At 43.0% G+C, this 21,771-nt stretch overlaps 1 protein-coding gene across 1 annotated transcript in view; it reads left to right on the forward strand.

Moving 5' to 3' along the window:
- NRIP3 (nuclear receptor interacting protein 3) overlaps nucleotides 1-21,771 on the forward strand; it is a 246,588-nt gene that overhangs the window by 202,760 nt on the left and 22,057 nt on the right. Inside the window, exon 5 of the mRNA XM_078682735.1 lies at nucleotides 5,554-5,606. Coding sequence (XP_078538861.1) covers nucleotides 5,554-5,606 — 53 coding nt within the window. The remainder of the gene's footprint in view (nucleotides 1-5,553; nucleotides 5,607-21,771) is intronic.

Consider the following 21,771-nt stretch of genomic DNA (forward strand, 5'->3'; position numbering starts at 1 on the left):
AATTCTGATGCGCTCCTACTAGTATGTATGCATGCTCTAAACTTGGATGTGGATTCTCCTTGCTGGTGCGCTTGTGCTCCTAGTAGTATGGGTGCCCTGAAATTGCATGTGGTTGCTCATTGCCCATGCATTAGTGCTCCAAGTAGTATGAGTGCTCAAATATTGCATGTGAGTGCTCAGCGCCTAGGCTAATGATCCCAGTTGTATGAATGTTCTGACTTGGATATGAGGGCTCAGTACCTGAGCCAGTGCTTATGGTAGGATGAGTGCTCTGAACGTGGATGTGGATGCTCCGTGCCTGTCCACTAGTGCTCCTGGCAGTATGGATGCTCGGAACCAGGGCCGGACTGGCTGTAGCGGGCACCGGGCAATCCCCCGGTGTGCTGCACGGTTGGGGGGCCGGTTTGGGGCCCCTGGGGGCCGTTTTTGTAACAGGGCCGTTTTTGCAGCATAGCTGCAAAATCGGCCCTGTAACAAAATCGGCCAAAAACCGGCCCCGGCAAAGAGCTCGGCGACACCCACAACCTCCTGGAGGGGAGGGGGGCCGGCCGAGCACTTTGCCAGGGCCGGTTTTAGTTCCCAGTCCGGCCCTGCTTGGAACGTAGATGTGGGTGGACAGTGCAAGTCCTAGTAGTTTGGATGCTCTGAACTTGGATGATGGTGGACAGTGCAAGTCCTAGTAGTTTGGATGCTCTGAACGTGGATGATGGTGGACAGTGCAAGTCCTAGTAGTATGGATGCTCGGAACATGGATGTGGGTGGACAGTGCGAGTCCTAGTAGTATGGATGCTCGGAACATGGATGTGGGTGGACAGTGCGAGTCCTAGTAGTATGGATGCTCGGAATGTGGATGTGGGTGGACAGTGCGAGTCCTAGTAGTATGGATGCTCGGAATGTGGATGTGGGTGGACAGTGCGAGTCCTAGTAGTATGGATGCTCGGAATGTGGATGTGGGTGGACAGTGCGAGTCCTAGTTGTATGGATGCTCTGAACTTGGATGTGGGTGGACAGTGCGAGTCCTAGTAGTATGGATGCTCGGAACGTGGATGTGGGTGGACAGTGCGAGTCCTAGTAGTATGGATGCTCGGAATGTGGATGTGGGTGGACAGTGCGAGTCCTAGTAGTATGGATGCTCTGAACTTGGATGTGGGTGGACAGTGCGAGTCCTAGTAGTATGGATGCTCGGAATGTGGATGTGGGTGGACAGTGCGAGTCCTAGTTGTATGGATGCTCTGAACTTGGATGTGGGTGGACAGTGCGAGTCCTAGTAGTATGGATGCTCTGAACGTGGATGTGGGTGGACAGTGCGAGTCCTAGTAGTATGGGTGCTCGGAATGTGGATGTGGGTGGACAGTGCGAGTCCTAGTAGTATGGATGCTCGGAATGTGGATGTGGGTGGACAGTGCGAGTCCTAGTTGTATGGATGCTCTGAACTTGGATGTGGGTGGACAGTGCGAGTCCTAGTAGTAGGGATGCTCGGAACGTGGATGTGGGTGGACAGTGCGAGTCCTAGTAGTATGGATGCTCGGAATGTGGATGTGGGTGGACAGTGCGAGTCCTAGTAGTATGGATGCTCGGAATGTGGATGTGGGTGGACAGTGCGAGTCCTAGTTGTATGGATGCTCTGAACTTGGATGTGGGTGGACAGTGCGAGTCCTAGTAGTATGGATGCTCGGAATGTGGATGTGGGTGGACAGTGCGAGTCCTAGTAGTATGGATGCTCTGAACTTGGATGTGGGTGGACAGTGCGAGTCCTAGTAGTATGGATGCTCTGAACTTGGATGTGGGTGGACAGTGCAAGTCCTAGTAGTTTGGATGCTCTGAACTTGGATGTGGGTGAACAATACCAGTGTGCTAGCCCTCCTAGTAGTATGGATGTTCTGAACTTGGATGTGGGTGAACAATACCAGTGTGCTAGCCCTCCTAGTAGTATGGATGCTCTGGACTTGTATGTAGGTGAGCAGTGCCAGTGCACTATGTTCAAGTACTAAGCATGTGGCAGATGACAGACAGACAGACAGAAAGGAAGAGGAAACAGACCGAAAGCTACAGGAGAAGAAGAGAGAGAGAGAGGGAAGCAGAGCTGAAAGTAGCATTCCCAGAACCCCTACAATATGACTAAGGTTACAGCAAGGTTCGGATTCTTGGGCAGATTTATTAACATTGTTGCGTTGTGGGTGCGCCTCTTTCTCGGCAAAGCCACGACGCAAAATGTATTTTAGGATTCACAAAGCCAGGTGTGAAGTCACGATGACTGCTGTCAGAGCCATCAGACAGTGTGAAACGCATGCAAAGGAGAAGAATTAAAATGATGCTATGTCAACAATGAAAACAAGAACTAGCTCTGAATGTTTTTCTGAAATGAGGTGTCGTTAGTAGAAACTAGAGATTTATGGCAACATAGTACGTTCTTTCACACCTATAGTTTATTACACAAAAATAGAACTCTGCACGCTACCACGCATTATGAATCATGGCTATTTTAAACATGATTTTCAATTAATTGCATTAAATATGTTTTTGAAACATATTTATATGTTGCAGAACATATTTAGTAATGTGTTTAATTTGGCACTTACGTATGTGGGTTACACATCTGCAACTACACTTTGTCATATGAAGGGAAAGGTAATAGTATGATCATGTATTATAAAGAATAAAATACTCTCGACTGATATTAAAAAGATAGTGCCTTCTCAGAATTACATAGCATGATGAAGCAAACCTTTGGCCATTTTCCTCTCTATGGTCAAGAAACTCATCTGTGACTTATAAGGAACCGGGTACTTTATCCCATATGTATTCAGTTGGAAGGATGTAGTGTTTTGATCTAAAACCTAAAAAACAATGATATAATCTGTTCTGATTAGCCACACCGCTATGTCTCGTCCCGGCGCACAGTTCAAGATCTCACACATATCACAGATAACATGTCTGATAATACATAGATTCACAAATGTTTGTCTGCGTACATACTATTATTTATAGTATACATGCTGTATAGTTATGTGTTGTTTTTAAAGACATCAAAGATTGCTTACCTTTTACCCCCTTGTGGACATGACTCCCTGGGCACGGCCTTTAGTCATGAGTGTCATGGGTTCGGCCAGGCCCTAAACCCAACATCTGTATCATTATAACCAGGGTGAATGGCCTTTGGCTATAGGTACAAGTGGTATATTGAAGTACCAGGCTCATGACTAGGCCCCGCACCCAGCACCTGCGTGGGTTTAGGCTCCATCCACAAGGACCAAAATAGATTCTTCTACCTGCATACATTTCCCTCTAATTTAACAGTGGCTTCTGTGGCAATTATGATTTCTTATTTCATTACCGTTTCACTTCCATTGTAATGCCTGCTTAAATTGATATAGGTTTGTTTAATATGATGTGATTTGTATGAAAGTTTTTCTTTATTGTTGCAGTTGCACTGCCTTGGCCATAGACTGTGATTTAATAGATGAGGTCAAGATAAAATGAGGTGTAGTCGGTGATCTCATTAACGAGTCCATGTGTGATATTATTTGTGACGTCATGTGTGACGTCCTGAGCAGTGCATTGCATTACTAACCAGGAATTCAAGTTCAATCCAAATTTCAATTTATTTTTACGTTTCAGTTTGAATTCTTAACATTGCTTCAGACGAAGTTCTGTAAGGGAATGTTAATGATTGCAATGCTTTTTTTAACTTAGTTTCTGTGTACTCAAACATAACTCTCCTTGACGAGTGGATTTGTGGGGTTTTGGGATGATATCAAATGTTCCCTTGACAAAATAGATGAATGTCTGCACGAGCTTCAGCCCTTTGTGGACATGACCCACTGTGCACAGCCTTTGCACAGCAACTGTTGAGCCAAGCTCTGTACCAAACCCTCATTCTACTAAAACCTGCTTTGCACATCCTTTCGCCACGTGCAGCGCCCTGTGGGCAGCGACGAGTGCCTATAGACAGGCCATGCACGTGACCCTACTGCACATGCCTTAGGTCATCCACAGTGGCATATATGCTCTAATCTGCAGCCAGGCCTTCCAGCATCTGCCACTCTTGAACCACCAGCGCATACACCATGGCCATGTGGTACAGGCTCGAAGGACTGGCCAAGGGCTGACGGCCAGGCCTTCCAGCATCTGCCACTCTTGAACCACCAGCGCATACACCATGGCCATGTGGTACAGGCTCGAAGGTCTGGCCATGGGCTGACGGCCAGGCCTTCCAGCATCTGCCACTCTTGAACCACCAGCGCATACACCATGGCCATGTGGTACAGGCTCGAAGGTCTGGCCAAGAGCTGATGGCCAGGCCTTCCAACATCTGCCACTCGGGAACCACCAGCGCATACACCATGGCCATGTGGTACAGGCTCGAAGGTCTGGCCAAGGGCTGACGGCCAGGCCTTCCAGCATCTGCCACTCTTGAACCACCAGCGCATACACCATGGCCATGTGGTACAGGCTCGAAGGTCTGGCCAAGGGCTGACGGCCAGGCCTTCCAGCATCTGCCACTCTTGAACCACCAGCGCATACACCATGGCCATGTGGTACAGGCTCGAAGGTCTGGCCAAGAGCTGACGGCCAGGCCTTCCAACATCTGCCACTCGGGAACCACCAGCGCATACACCATGGCCATGTGGTACAGGCTCGAAGGTCTGGCCAAGGGCTGACGGCCAGGCCTTCCAGCATCTGCCACTCTTGAACCACCAGCGCATACACCATGGCCATGTGGTACAGGCTCGAAGGTCTGGCCAAGGGCTGACGGCCAGGCCTTCCAGCATCTGCCACTCTTGAACCACCAGCGCATACACCATGGCCATGTGGTACAGGCTCGAAGGTCTGGCCAAGGGCTGACGGCCAGGCCTTCCAGCATCTGCCACTCTTGAACCACCAGCGCATACACCATGGCCATGTGGTACAGGCTCGAAGGTCTGGCCTAGAGCTGACGGACAGGCCTTCCGTCCAATCTCTGGCCCTTCTTGCGTCACTGGACGGCTGCAGGATTGGGCTCAGGGTCACGCCCTGTGTGAAGACCAAGTTGTGCATGGCTGGAGTCCAAGCGCAGATGGCTGGTTGGGAGAATTCGCTACAAACACTGTTAAAGTAGAGTTATGTCTAAATACTCAGAAGACTAAAATCAATTGTTACATTTCTTAGAACTTGCCTTAAACATGTCAGTTGAAGAAAAGTTGGAGTTACAATTTTCATTCTAAAAATCACGTAAATTCTCCACTGCTCTCGACCTTGCGAATGATGTGGCCCAATAAAAGTTATTTGAGAGGAATGTGTTAATAATTATGGATTCACTCATTTATTACTGCTTCGCAAAGGTCATTATCTAGCCAACTACGACTTCCTAGAGATGTCATGTTTCAAGCACTTTACAGATGACAAGCAGGGCTATTCTCACAAGACACAGTTCATGCCATCTTGCTGCACTGAATAGATTTACGCTGTGTTCTGTTGAAATATCTTTGCTTATAACTCTGAGGCATATGGACGTTAGATGGCTTCTAAGAAATCAAATGTAATATGTTAATCCTGCTTGTATGTTCTTTTTAGAGGACAATGAGAAAAACATATCCTTGGGTCTTCAACTCCTGCGGTCTCTAAAGGTATGGTGATTATTCCTTACTTGATACACCTGTCAATAGTGTGTGCATCCTTGCGGCTCTGATATTAAACGTGTTTTCTGCATGCGTGGCCCAAGGCCAGTGAAAGAAAGGCACTAAACTGTATTTTCACCACAGGTGGGAACTAGTGTGAAACATGGCCAGATGTCATGACACACATACACACTCAGTCACCCTCTTTCTCTTTCTCTCTATTTCTCTCACTCTAGCTTTTTTCCCTCTCTACAAAAACCCCTGACAGAATCGAACGCACCCTTTTCACCCGTTAGCCAAAATAAACTATTTCTAAAAAATACTTTGGGCAGACACGCTGTCTTTAAACAAGTGAATGACAAGATGTCATATTGAATCCGGTCAACAAAAATCGTAAAGGAAGAGCAGACTTCATAGCACATTGGGGCCCAGCAAATGTAGAATAGCGCTATACAAATGCTGGAAACATAAGTGGCACTTTAGAAATAGATAGCTTCATGGAGGAATCTGCACTGCAGAGACGGGCGCCAAGGACGACCCAGCTACAGCCAGCATGACCGGTGTGCCATGCAGGGGAAGCTTCACAGTGAAGATTCAAAGCTGGCACGTACAGCACGCGCTTCGTAAATGGTACTCTACTTACAAAGGGTTAGAGTGCTACTTTGAGAGTGTACAACCGCGGAAGATCAACACACGTAGAAAGAAAGTCACAGCTAGTGTTCTACAAATTAAAGCAACTCACCGCAATGTATTGTACACTGCATCACTTAATCTACATAGTATAGTAGGCATATAACGTGCGATTCGTCCCGCCATACTTTGCCCCCTCTTTTCCCACCACAAAAAGCACCCTACCAGTGGTTGGTCTTCACTGAGTAGTCTTTATTAATTTTCATATAACGCCATCTTTGTTTGTAGATGCACTATCAATATTAGACCAACTTTTATTAACCAATCCAACACACATTGATAAACATTGGGTTGCACAGTATTCGTTTGACCCACAGATTACAGTTACAATTGTATTTACAGTTCAGAATCTCCAGAGACACACTGTATGCGGGTTGTACCAGCAGGACACAACCCATCTCCATTGCTCCCATTTCAGGCAACAACCGGTCGTCTACCTCCTAAACGCGGCCGACAGGGCACTGCTTTGCGCCTTTCCTTGCGCACCAACTTTCACCAAGTTGTTTCCTCCAAGCACCGGCATATTGGGTAGGGCCGGAGAGTCCAGGGCCACCAGCAGGTCAGCCCCCTCTCCCGCCAGCCCGGAGCCCCATTGACTGCCCTCCCTGTCCAGGATCGGCCAGTCCCCGTCAAACAGGAGTCCCCCGCCATGTTCCTTGCCCGAGACCCCGCCACAGGGCGAGGAGCCTACTGGCGCTCTCGCCCTCCCCCCAAAAACCGCTTCACCTTCCAGATCTGGCGCTAAAGTGTAGTGTAGTTCCTACATTCCCAATAGGCTCTGCGCATTGGAATAACATAAACGATAGGTTAGACGTAGGACTGAGGTCGACTAGGTCTCTACTGAATATGTTAGACTTAATTATGAATGCCAGCTAGCTCAGAGGTCGCTAGAAACTTTCTCGAATGAACAGGAAGGAGTTAACTTTCCTGATTAGACAAGAAGGGATTAGTTTCTGACAACCGCATAAACATGACAACTTTGCTCCGCCCAGAACAAGGAGTATATCTCCAGAGTCGTGTGAAAACAATAGACAGCTATTTCACTCAGTCAATCGTGCATGCTTAGTTTCACCAGAGTGCAGAGAAATAGAGTGACGGGCGTTTTCAATAAAAGTTGTTATTTATTGAGCAGTCCTCTTTCTCGTGCAAGAGAATTGCCGTAATTGCAATACTTGTCATAAAGTAAAGTGCGTACAGTAAAAGGAGTATTATGAAATAATACTGTAAAAGCATTTATATGGTTTCTGAGCCATATGATACTTAAAACGGATAAAATATATACATACATAAAATCATTGACTAAACGTACTCAACTGGTGCTTCTAAGATACGCCTACCCCGGTGTCCTAACCTAAGCCTAGTACGTGAGAAGGAGTAAGTGAGCTGCAGTTTAAGGTTAGATAGTTTTGCCAAGAATCTGAATCAAGAATTCTCTTAAGGATTTAATCAGCTCCCTACCTTGGTTATAGAATGAAAGAGGTCTTGTATCTCTTTCTCAGGACTCGATCTCCCAGAAACCCGCAAGGGTGACTGGAAACACTGGGGCTGGATTTCTCGGCAGGAGAAAAGACAGCGTCTCTCTCAGTGCGTCAAATGGGAGGGTCGGCTTCCTTCGGCTCTCGCATCAGCTGGGATTCGGGCAAGTAGATAGCCGCTCTGCTCCAAACCACCGTGTGTTTGCTTAAGGCAACGTTGGTATATTTATACCTGGAAGGTGCAGAGTTTGACGTAAGGTTGGACATAAGACGTCACTAAGAACTTACAGTTCTTTCTGGACTCCAGGAATTCTTGTTCAAATCAAAACAAAAGCAGGGGGATTTCCCAGGCTGCTGGAGGCTTGGTTTGTTTAAAGAACGCGTTGTACTTTCTAGGAGTCTATGGGAGTAGCCTTGCCGTATTTGGACTGCATTGGCTATGACTAAATATGGATATGATTCCTATGCCTTTATAAGGATATGTTTTGTTATAACCACATAAGGGCATGAAACGGGAATATTTAAATAGGGTCCTAGATACATTCACAACACCCACTCCACGTATTATGTCAATCATTACTAAAATACTAAGCAATACTAAACATATAACGATGCATGTGTTTTCCAACCCACCCCAAAATACATAAATTGCATTTGATATGGTACATGGTATATACACGAAAATGAGTATTGGTACTATACAGTTTTCAAGCAGTGGTATCATTCAGATAATGCATACATAAATATTGGCTGAATGAATTGCGAAAATTACATTTATGAAATGGCTCTTAATACAGAAAAGAAGGTTGAGACCATTTCATCACATATTTATACAAAACTGTACATGTGCTAGAGGCTGAATCAAAATATTGTCTCTAGAGTTTCAAAATAGAAAGGCCGAATTCAGAGTTCAGGGAACGCTGTGTGCTCGTTGTTTTTAAAAGTTATTCTCGTTGTTAGGAGAGAACATCAAATCAGACAGGCTTGCGAAAAATTGGTCTACAACAGTAGGTGAAAGTTCGACCAAGTTAGAAAAAGCTGCAATTGTGCATATGTGAGAATCATTGCTATCATCGATGTCTGGATCAGCAATGCTCACAGAAGGTTGTACCTGTGTGGTGCTGCTTTCATCTCGTACTTCACCATCACCTAATCGTAATGGTGAAGTCTCAACGAATGCCGTCATCAGAATAGGTAGCCGCTGGCGACAACACATTGCATGAGCCGTTACCGAACCAAGCAAAGTATCGATATCCATAGGTACTGCTGATGGTAGTGTAAGACAGACGTCCAACACGCATTCTTCTCCGCATAGCAGACATTGAAGCACAGGTAAGATGCAATCTTGCCAGATTGGTCTGAATGAAAGAAACCAGGTAGTACTCAGATCTCTGAGCCGGGCAAAGCCGAGGACTTTAGTGATCTGTTCTCGGTATCGTATAGCCACGATTGTCTGCTCCATTGTAGCCTGAGTTTTGTCTGGGGCTTGACTTGCCACATCGGAGCAGAAGGAACAAAAATAGAATTCCTGTTACGAGTCCCAAAATAAGAGGCAGTCCGCCGAATACAGAATGCACAAAATTCGGGAAGATGCCCAGAACTGTTTCAAAGGGTGCTAACAGTCTCGAAAAAATGGTCTTAAATACATGTGCGATGCCACTGGTATCAGACATGTTTAAAATTTGACCTAACATTTCTACGAAATGCACGGGGCAATTTGTCGATAATAGGGAATGTATCTCTGCCGCTGTCCTTGCAACTTGCAGATCATACGTCTCTTTGGACAAGGTTAAAGGCACAGTTTTTTGTAAAAGAATAGACTTCATTCTGCTTAAAGTATCAATTTGAATAGAAGAGATATTCACAGAAGGCCATAATGTTGCCTCCTTGTCTGGATTGCTGTTTGGATACAATACTTGCATACAGCAAATGACCCTGGAAGTAACGGTTACGGGATAGGCTTTTCCTGGCACCATGCCACAACAGCTGCGGTCATTTATTACAACGTAGCTGCCGTTGGAAAGCTGTCTGAAAAAATGCTCTATCTGTGTTGCAGGAGTGCCATGCAGGTGACATGAAAGGTTATTTGATGAACCTTCGCAGGCTCCATGCGAGTTAATACCTTGACACAGAAGTGTACTGCTTAGTGCATTTTTACAGTTATTATCACTAAGAAATACCTCTTTTTTCCCTCAATATAACATTTATGTGTATAAGGTAATTTCCAGGTTGACTTGATGTATCCTTTACCCAACCTTTCATACAGGCCTGCTGGTATATACTTTTGGCAATATTGAAACTGAAAAGTTGTTATCGGAATTGTAATTGTACCATGTATTATCCATTCAATGACAGGTCTCTCTGACATTGTCAATGGTAATCTCTCAAGTTTTTCAATGCTCAGAATTGTATAATCTGCTCCTTTTTGTGCCAAATTGATTTGTTTATCAGTAAGGTTAAAGATAGAAAATAATGACGTTTTGTTGATTAGACGCCATGGCACGTGACCTGAAAGCAGATTTTGTAACGTCCAGCCCAGCTGTACAATAGAACGTAATTGGGACTGGCCATGTTGTAACATTAGCAGGTCCTGCTCTATTATATCAATAGCAGATGATACAATGCTGTCCAGTGAATAAATTCTGGAGGACAGAGTCGTTAACCCATTGTCCACTACATACAGTGATTTTTACAAATTTATACGATCAATTTCTCGTATTTTTTCTGCAGTTTCAATTTGCGTATATACCGGCGTATATGAAACGTTTTTGACGCTGTTTGCGAGTTCCCAATATGAAATCTCGCAAGTCAGCACCTTCTTTAAGTAAAGTTAAGTGTTGCTTAATTTCCTGCAGTGTAGATTTCTGTCACCATTCGAGGTATAGTTTGCCTACACTGTATGTTGTAACTATCCCTGGATGTTGTCTCTGGGAATATCTTGGGTCTGGCCTGGTCTGTTTGAACCCCTGTGTTTTGTTCAGGAATCTATGTTGACAGTTATTAGTGTCTGTGGGCCGGATCAACCATTTTTTCCAATCAGGATTTGTTCTATTTTCGTGTAAAATGTGAGATACGTCTATCTCCACATCTGTAGTGCTATTACTATCAGGCATGGGTTTTGGAATAGACAGTTTGTTTAAGTCTTTTATCTTGGCTAAGCCAAGACAGGTTGATTGTTGAATGGTGTCATTCAGGAATATTAACTGTTCTGGGATCATGCAGGCTCTAAATAATGATTCTATACCTTGTACCTGCCAGTCTTTTGTACCCCAGATGGTTTTTGTTTCAATATTATTTTTCCAAAATTCAAAACCAAATGTAGACATTTTTTCATAAAATTTTTCTGAATACATCAATTTAGTATTTGTCAACATGTTTTTCATTCCTGTCTTATTTAACATTTTGAAATAAAACGTTTCTGGATCAGTTGTATTAAACCCTGAGAAGTATGGAAATTTCTCATTAAATGTTTTTGAACTGCCTTTTGGCGGTGTTGGACAATGAATGTTCCCATTGATTATAGGTAAAAACATTTCTAGGATTAGCAGATTTATGCAAATAGTGATGACCATAATGATTATAACAATACATTTCTTCATAGTTCGATGAACCCTGCAAATAGTCATGTTCTGTGAATTTTGCTGACATTTCTAAATCTGACATCATATTATTAATATTTTCAAAGTCCCAATCATCAGGGAAAGTACTTGGTGGCACAAAGTCACTTACGAAAACCTTGAACTGGTGTGGATATTTCAAGAGCTCAATCGGGCCATAGATTTCGTAATCCGTTTTCTCCCATGCTACACCCCCAGGTATAGGATTTGCTGTGATGTTCACTGATGACAGTTCTCTTTTTTCAATGTGAAAAGATCTGTGAGGCTTTAGGGCAAAGTTGATGTTCTGACTTGCTGTGTCCATTGTACTATATTTTCCATCAATAAATCTACCCAAACATAAAATCATGATGAGCCAAAGTAGGAGGAAAAGTACACCTAACACAATCCATAATTCAATCCATGGTGAAATCAGATATGCTTCTTTGAGTTGACGAAATAGTTCAGTCACTTTTTCTTTAAAGTTTTTGTTGCTGTAGTTTCTTCATGTTCACTTGGATCATCCGAAAAGTCATCGAAATTGATGAAGTAGCCAGATGCAGTTCTGTCAATTGTTGGAATTGCTTCCGGATTTTCATTTATCTTTGGATATGTATGTTCAGAGGCTACATCGTTGTAGACTGGTGTTTCTTGACGAACTGTTGCAATTTAGGTTTCAAGAGGCACAAGTTCCATGGCTTTGTTGCCTAATCCTTTTTTGTTCACTGTAGGTTTATCAAAGGTGATTAGTCTCTCAGTTTGAACCTCTTGGATTGTAGCAAGATTTGGTCTTCTGCTATTTCTTGGGAGTCCACTGGGTCTACTACTTATTATCGGCCTCATGATTGTGGTTTTACCAGGTCGATTGATACAACTCTGTTGTGCAAATCTGTCCATGTAGATTACACAGGTGTATTGTTCGAGAGGCAGAATTTCGATTGGCAGAGGATATTCATGTTCGTATTCTAGATCTTCTAGTCTTTTCATTTTTAGATCAAAAGCGTGTTTCACGTCTTCTGCAGCAAGAGAATTTTCCCATTGTATCCATTTTGGATCTAATGCCACAGCATTTGGAATGCGTGGTCTTGTTACTGCTTCAAGGGCTGATACTGCTGTTAAAACAGATATGTTTCTTCCTTGGACTAGGGCTCTTTCTTTTGCTACAGCAGTTTAAACCGCAGTCAGATTTTTTTCAGTTGAACTGAATTTCATTTCAGCTTGTGTGTACAAGTGTGATTTATAAGCTATTGGTACCGTTTTTCCCTCATTAGAGGTCAGGTACGTGAATCCGCATCTTCCTGGGATGACTCGGATTACAAGGTTGCGTTCATTTGCACGTGTTTGCAGTTTTGTTTTAGTTAACATGTCTGTTTGTAATGATCTTAAAATCTCTGTGTGTTTCTGAGTACAATTAATTGGTTTGAAATCAGGTTTTATTAATTATTAGAGAGGTTTAACCCTCTCTGCATAATTTAGAATGTATGTTCTTCCGAAATTCAGGAAACCTAGAATTGATTGTAAGTTTTTCAGCGTTTTTGGAGCTTGGAGTACTGCACATTTCTCTAAGAAGTTGTCTGCTAGGCTTTTGCCTTCACTTGATAATTCATATCCTAAAAACAGGACAGTTAGATGGGCAATTCGTGACTTCTTAAAGTTGAATTTATAACCCTCAGATGCGAACCCAAGTATGATGGTGTTCATTCTTTTCAAGTGTGTCTCCAGGTCGTCGTCTGTAAGATAGATGTCATCGACATAGGATAATGCCTCATCATCATACATTTGTAGTAACTCTGTTACCCTTGCTGAGAATAATCCTGGGCTGTTCTTGATTCCCTGAGGGAGTCGACAGAATTGTTAATGCCCCCCCATACAGGAGAAAGCGGTCAAATACCTACTTTCAGGTGCAATGTTTTGACAAAAGAAACCATTTGAGATATCTAATGTCGTTTTATATTTTTTGCGCACAATGTTATTCATTAGTGCTGCACTGTGTGAGTTTTGTACTGCAAATGTTTTGCAGAATGAGTTTAGGTGTCTGTAGTCCAAAACTAGACGATATGAATCGTCTGGCTTGGAGACAGGAAACAAAGGATTGTTCATTTGTGAGGTGCATGTTTTAATCACCCCCTGATATTCAAGTTGATCTAGGATCTCCCTGACTTGCTTTTTAGCTTCTTGCTTAACAGGATACTGCCTTTGTGCAGTAGGTTGATTTTTTAACTGGATGTTGTGGTGAGGAGAATCCTCATCCCATCCTACATGATTTTTATATAATGCAGGGGCTTGGGCAACTGCCCATTTTCTTGCAAATGTGTATTTTTTATGTATTGGAATGTGATTTGAGAAGGCAGGCATAATCATTTCTTCGCCATGTGGGCACTCCCTGACAAACTCTGGTGGCCAGTCTTTTCTGCTAGAAGGATATCATAGCCTTCCGAAAGGTTATCCCAAAAGAGACCCTTAATTTTCCTAGTTTTGTCCCCCTCTATACGTAATGTTATTTCATATAATTTATGGGGTTTGCTAACTCTGGTGTCTGCAGTTTCCACCTGAATGTATTCATTTGTGTCCACTGTCTCCAGAAGATTCATCAGGATCTTGCGAGCTATGGTCACTTCTGCTGCCCTGTCTAGCACTGTCTGGGCCCACTCTCCGTTTTTCAGTTGTGTCCTCAAAATCCTCGGCATGTTTTATTTTAATACTAGCTACCTTCTTTTTTGGAAAATGTAATTTTTTACTTTGATGAGCAGGTTCCTTGTCTTTGGACTTGACGTGCTCTTCCTTGTGTTCTGACCGTCCTCTTCTTTCCGATTTCTGTGAGGAAGTCTGAAAAGATCGAGAGGGACGAGTATCATTATCTTGATATCTGTCAGGTTTTCTTAATTTATCCCTATCTCTAAGGCTGTATCTTTTCTCAGAGGGCTCCCTGTGGGGAGACTTGCTTCCTCGTTCTGGAAATCTATCTCTCCGTTGAGGAGAACTTCCTCTGGACTGAAACTGTTTTTCTCTGGGAGTAGTTTGTTTATTACCCTCCCACTTCTTTTTTGAAGTATTGAGATTATTTTTGATAAAAGTTTTTTCAGGATTTTCAATTAGTTGGGGTTTTAGTGGTTTCCCACCCAAACTATCTCTACCTAATTCTTCATAGGATTTTTCTATGATTCTGGCAAGTTCAAAAGGTTGTTCTGCTATATCTGTTTCTTTCAATTTCTGGCGGCAGGTAATACCGTCAAGTGTTAATTGAACTAATTCTCTTTATGCTTTTGTTAATTCTTTTAGTTTAACAAAAAGTTCTTCGCTGGACATTTTTTCTATGTCAGGATGTGCTGTATAGCTGGCTAGAACCGGCCATGTGGCTCCTGGTCTACCTAGTGGACCGAGCCTGGTGATGTGATTTTGATGTTTTAGGGCGCCATTAAACCAGAGCAGGTGCTCTTGGTATGTTAGTGGGATTTCAACGTCCTCGAAAGGAGCGTATTCCGTTGGAGATTCCTCTATTTTGTAATAGTGGAAATCTTGTGTCACATCGTGTGCTGCTGGAAAATGTATCCATGAATAGAATACCTCTGTCTGCCGATATTCATGGGCCTCTACCACAAATATGACTGTACCACCTCTTGGTGATAGTCCATTTTCTATAAGTTTAAGAGTTATAGTTCTTCTTACGTTTACCGGAATGATTATAACATTCGGGACTTCATTTTGGAGACTTGTGTCATCCGCTAAAAGTTGAGCTGCTATTCTAGCTTTCTCTCTTTCGTCGTCACTTTCCATCATTTTTACTGAAAGAAAGTTTTGTTTGCAAAGCAAGTTTCAAGGAAACAAAGATTAGGTGCACAATATTTTGGAACACTGTATCCTTCAACGTTGACTAAACCAAAAACTAATACATAGGATTCTCATCCTACTAAGTTCCGGCGGATATTATCCTTTTACCCACACCAGGCATCTTTTGGAGTTTTTACGGGAAAAAGGGGTCTGTGTGAAAAGCACGACTGAGTTACTCTAGTGTCTTGCGTTAGATTATCGCCTTACCAAACGTTGGGCGCCATGTAGTGTAGTTCCTATATTCCCAATAGGCTCTGCGCATTGGAACAACATAAACGATAGGTTAGACGTAGGACTGAGGTCGACTAGGTCTCTACTGAATATGTTAGACTTAATTATGAATGCGAGCTAGAGGTCACTAGAAACTTTCTCGAATGAACAGGAAGGAGTTAACTTTTCTGATTAGACAAGAAGGGATTCGTTTCTGACAACTGCATAAACATGACAACTTTGCTCCCCCCAGAACAAGGAGTATATCTCCAGAGTCGTGTGAAAACAATAGACAGCTATTTCACTCAGTCAATCGTGCATGCTTAGTTTCACCAGAGTGCAGAGAAATAGAGTGACGGGCGTTTTCAATAAAAGTTGTTATTTATTGAGCAGTCCTCTTTCTCGTGCAAGAGAATTGCCGTAATTGCAATACTTGTCATAAAGTAAAGTGCGTACAGTAAAAGGAGTATTATGAAATAATACTGTAAAAGCATTTATATGGTTTCTGAGCCATATGATACTTAAAACGGATAAAATATATACATACATAAAATCATTGACTAAACGTACTCAACTGGTGCTTCTAAGATACGCCTACCCCGGTGTACCTAACCTAAGCCTAGTACGTGAGAAAGAGTAAGTGAGCTGCAGTTTAAGGTTAGATAGTTTTGCCAAGAATCTGAATCAAGAATTCTCTTAAGGATTTAATCAGCTCCCTACCTTGGTTATAGAATGAAAGAGGTCTTGTATCTCTTTCTCAGGACTCGATCTCCCAGAAACCCGCAAGGGTGACTGGAAACACTGGGGCTGGATTTCTCGGCAGGAGAAAAGACAGCGTCTCTCTCAGTGCGTCAAATGGGAGGGTCGGCTTCCTTCGGCTCTCGCATCAGCTGGGATTCGGGCAAGTAGATAGCCGCTCTGCTCCAAACCACCGTGTGTTTGCTTAAGGCAACGTTGGTATATTTATACCTGGAAGGTGCAGAGTTTGACGTAAGGTTGGACATAAGACGTCACTAAGAACTTACAGTTCTTTCTGGACTCCAGGAATTCTTGTTCAAATCAAAACAAAAGCAGGGGGATTGCCCAGGCTGCTGGAGGCTTGGTTTGTTTAAAGAACGCGTTGTACTTTCTAGGAGTCTATGGGAGTAGCCTTGCCGTATTTGGACTGCATTGGCTATGACTAAATATGGATATGATTCCTATGCCTTTATAAGGATATGTTTTGTTATAACCACATAAGGGCATGAAACGGGAATATTTAAATAGGGTCCTAGATACATTCACAACACCCACTCCAGGTATTATGTCAATCATTACTAAAATACTAAGCAATACTAAACATATAACGATGCATGTGTTTTCCAACCCACCCCAAAATACATAAATTGCATTTGATATGGTACATGGTATATACACGAAAATGAGTATTGGTACTATACAGTTTTCAAGCAGTGGTATCATTCAGATAATGCATACATAAATATTGGCTGAATGAATTGCGAAAATTACATTTATGAAATGGCTCTTAATACAGAAAAGAAGGTCGAGACCATTTCATCACATATTTATACAAAACTGTACATGTGCTAGAGGCTGAATCAAAATATTTATGACAAAGAGAGAGGTAGGGAGAGTACTCTGACACTCTTGTTCCCCGGTCAATATTCAATAAACAAAAAGAAGAGTGTCCATGAAGAAAGGACTAAGCCGTTCACGGGAGCACCAGAACAACCACACTGGGATGTTAAGGAAGGCCCTCACTCACCACCTAGTGATGACATGCTTCATCATCGGGCCCCACCAAAGAGACCGAGTGTCTCTTTGGTGTGCTGCAACGCCAGAATTACTGCGGAGCGGGATGGTGAGTAGAGGGCGTGTTGCGTGCAAATGAAAATTAGTGAGTGATGGAGGTATTAAAAAATGTCAGTAGTGTATCTGAGATAATACTTTATTAAATGATCACTAAAGACAATGGATTTAAAAAATGTGAGGGACCAGTCCACTTTAATTGAGTGGTGGGTTCCTACAGAGTGGTCGACATGTTTCTTGCCATTGAAACGGTGTTAATTTACCCGGCAATTCATCAGGACTGGGTGTGAAAAAACCCCGGCGGTATGGGCACGCTAAGGCCCATCCTTACCTGGGGACGTGAGTGTGAAAAATTTAAAAAGGTGAAAAAGTGCAAAAAAATTAGGAATAGAGACTTATTCCTAATTATTCCTGGTTTAGGAGGCTTCTACTGATCGTTTCTGCACCTGGAAGGAAGGGGACAGAGACATACAAGTAGAACAAGACAAACATATAGAGTTGTTGACGCTCGGCACCCGTAGTCCACCTACGTCACCCTCGAACTGGACCCTGACGATGTTAGCGCGGGCTCGGTTCTGTGCTTAAAAGCAAAACGGCAAAGTGGCAATTGCTTCCGGGTGGGCGTGGCCACATGACGCGTTGCCAGACAGAGCGTTTAATTGGTTCAAAAGGCGGTCACGAGGTTACTAGTTGCTAGGTGCCCCGTGTAAACACGGAAGGGATTGTGCAAGGAGCGTCATCGGTCACATGTTTACGCGTTACCTAGTGACCAGGTCTGTTCAACCAGGTCAACTAGTAACCTCGCTAACATCGTCGGGGTCCAGTTCGAGGGTGACGTAGGTGGACTACGGGTGCCGAGCGTCAAGGGCGTAAGTGGGAGTCCTTTGCAGAAAACAGAGCTAAGTACTGATCGCGCTCCGTTTTCCAAGGGGCTTACTCCATTATAATATCGTTTGTGTTTTCCTTTGTTCTGCCATACTACAGGGTGTGCCGAATACGCTTCCACCCCCCTCCTGAGACCCATGGTGTTTATTCACAACACCCAAAAAGTGAGACAATTTTAACTTGATGGCGATCTTGACATATTTTTTTATTGATCGCAAGGCTGACGATCTTCTATGAAGATTTTCACTGTTTTTATCCCCTAGTCACTTCTAGTTTGTACCACGAATAGTACACTACACCTCTCCTAGCTCATACGAACCCGGGGCTATCAGGTGGTGTTAACCATAGCGCTATTCTGCCACAGCTAGAATGCCTTTCACCTTTGGAGCACGTTAGTTACTATAGAACCTTTGACAACCAATAACAACTCTATATGTTTGTCTTGTTCTACTTGTATGTCTCTGTCCCCTTCCTTCCAGGTGCAGAAACGATCAGTAGAAGCCTCCTAAACCAGGAGTAATTAGGAATAAGTCTCTATTCCTAATTTTTTTGCACTTTTTCACCTTTTTAAATTTTTCACACTCACGTCCCCAGGTAAGGGTGGGCCTTAGCGTGCCCATACCGCCGGGGTTTTTTCACACCCAGTCCTGATGAATTGCCGGGTAAATTAACACCGTTTCAATGGCAAGAAACATGTCGACCACTCTGTAGGAACCCACCACTCAATTAAAGTGGACTGGTCCCTCACATTTTTTAAATCCATTGTCTTTAGTGATCATTTAATAAAGTATTATCTCAGATACACTACTGACATTTTTTAATACCTCCATCACTCACTAATTTTCATTTGCACGCAACACGCCCTCTACTCACCATCCCGCTCCGCAGTAATTGTGGCGTTGCAGCACACCAAAGAGACACTCGGTCTCTTTGGTGGGGCCCGATGATGAAGCATGTCATCACTAGGTGGTGAGTGAGGGCCTTCCTTAACATCCCAGTGTGGTTGTTCTGGTGCTCCCGTGAACGGCTTAGTCCTTTCTTCATGGACACCCTTCTTTTTGTTTATTGAATCAAAATATTGTCTCTAGAGTTTCAAAATAGAAGTTCTGTTCTCTAAGAATAGTTCTACTTTAAGCAGAGTACCGTGTGCCAGAAAAAAGGTAAATATTTTGGAAACGGAAAAATAATTTCGCTTTCAGGGGAAAAAATAGTTCCAATTGTTTTCAGTAGTCTTGTTTATAAAAACTGAAGGCCGAATTCAGAGTTCAGGGAACGCTGTGTGCTCGTTGTTTTTAAAAGTTATTCTCGTTGTTAGGAGAGAACATCAAATCAGACAGGCTTGCGAAAAATTGGTCTACAACAGTAGGTGAAAGTTCGACCAAGTTAGAAAAAGCTGCAATTGTGCATATGTGAGAATCATTGCTATCATCGATGTCTGGATCAGCAATGCTCACAGAAGGTTGTACCTGTGTGGTGCTGCTTTCATCTCGTACTTCACCATCACCTAATCGTAATGGTGACGTCTCAACGAATGCCGTCATCAGAATAGGTAGCCGCTGGCGACAACACATTGCATGAGCCGTTACCGAACCAAGCAAAGTATCGATATCCATAGGTACTGCTGATGGTAGTGTAAGACAGACGTCCAACACGCATTCTTCTCCGCATAGCAGACATCGAAGCACAGGTAAGATGCAATCTTGCCAGATTGGTCTGAATGAAAGAAACCAGGTAGTACTCAGATCTCTGAGCCGGGCAAAGCCGAGGACTTTAGTGATCTGTTCTCGGTATCGTATAGCCACGATTGTCTGCTCCATTGTAGCCTGAGTTTTGTCTGGGGCTTGACTTGCCACATCGGAGCAGAAGGAACAAAAATAGAATTCCTGTTACGAGTCCCAAAATAAGAGGCAGTCCGCCGAATACAGAATGCACAAAATTCGGGAAGATGCCCAGAACTGTTTCAAAGGGTGCTAACAGTCTCGAAAAAATGGTCTTAAATACATGTGCGATGCCACTGGTATCAGACATGTTTAAAATTTGACCTAACATTTCTACGAAATGCACGGGGCAATTTGTCGATAATAGGGAATGTATCTCTGCCGCTGTCCTTGCAACTTGCAGATCATACGTCTCTTTGGACAAGGTTAAAGGCACAGTTTTTTGTAAAAGAATAGACTTCATTCTGCTTAAAGTATCAATTTGAATAGAAGAGATATTCACAGAAGGCCATCATGTTGCCTCCTTGTCTGGATTGCTGTTTGGATACAATACTTGCATACAGCAAATGACCCTGGAAGTAACGGTTACGGGATAGGCTTTTCCTGGCACCATGCCACAACAGCTGCGGTCATTTATTACAACGTAGCTGCCGTTGGAAAGCTGTCTGAAAAAATGCTCTATCTGTGTTGCAGGAGTGCCATGCAGGTGACATGAAAGGTTATTTGATGAACCTTCGCAGGCTCCATGCAAGTTAATACCTTGACACAGAAGTGTACCGCTTAGTGCATTTTTACAGTTATTATCACTAAGAAATACCTCTTTTTTCCCTCAATATAACATTTATGTGTATAAGGTAATTTCCAGGTTGACTTGATGTATCTTTTACCCAACCTTTCATACAGGCCTGCTGGTATATACTTTTGGCAATATTGAAACTGAAAAGTTGTTATCGGAATTGTAATTGTACCATGTATTATCCATTCAATGACAGGTCTCTCTGACATTGTCAATGGTAATCTCTCAAGTTTTTCAATGCTCAGAATTGTATAATCTGCTCCTTTTTGTGCCAAATTGATTTGTTTATCAGTAAGGTTAAAGATAGAAAATAATGACGTTTTGTTGATTAGACGCCATGGCACGTGACCTGAAAGCAGATTTTGTAACGTCCAGCCCAGCTGTACAATAGAACGTAATTGGGACTGGCCATGTTGTAACATTAGCAGGTCCTGCTCTATTATATCAATAGCAGATGATACAATGCTGTCCAGTGAATAAATTCTGGAGGACAGAGTCGTTAACCCATTGTCCACTACATACAGTGATTTTTACAAATTTATACGATCAATTTCTCGTATTTTTTCTGCAGTTTCAATTTGCATTACTTTCCAAGCTTCGTTGTAAGCTGCGTATATACCGGCGTATATGAAACGTTTTTGACGCTGTTTGCGAGTTCCCAATATGAAATCTCGCAAGTCAGCACCTTCTTTAAGTAAAGTTAAGTGTTGCTTAATTTCCTGCAGTGTAGATTTCTGTCACCATTCGAGGTATAGTTTGCCTACACTGTATGTTGTAACTATCCCTGGATGTTGTCTCTGGGAATATCTTGGGTCTGGCCTGGTCTGTTTGAACCCCTGTGTTTTGTTCAGGAATCTATGTTGACAGTTATTAGTGTCTGTGGGCCGGATCAACCATTTTTTCCAATCAGGATTTGTTCTGTTTTCGTGTAAAATGTGAGATACGTCTATCTCCACATCTGTAGTGCTATTACTATCAGACATGGGTTTTGGAATAGACAGTTTGTTTAAGTCTTTTATCTTGGCTAAGCCAAGACAGGTTGATTGTTGAATGGTGTCATTCAGGAATATTATCTGTTCTGGGATCATGCAGGCTCTAAATAATGATTCTATACCTTGTACCTGCCAGTCTTTTGTACCCCAGATGGTTTTTGTTTCAATATTATTT

The sequence above is a fragment of the Lissotriton helveticus genome, chromosome 3_1, assembly GCF_964261635.1.
Source record: "Lissotriton helveticus chromosome 3_1, aLisHel1.1, whole genome shotgun sequence".
NCBI lineage: Eukaryota > Metazoa > Chordata > Amphibia > Caudata > Salamandridae > Lissotriton > Lissotriton helveticus.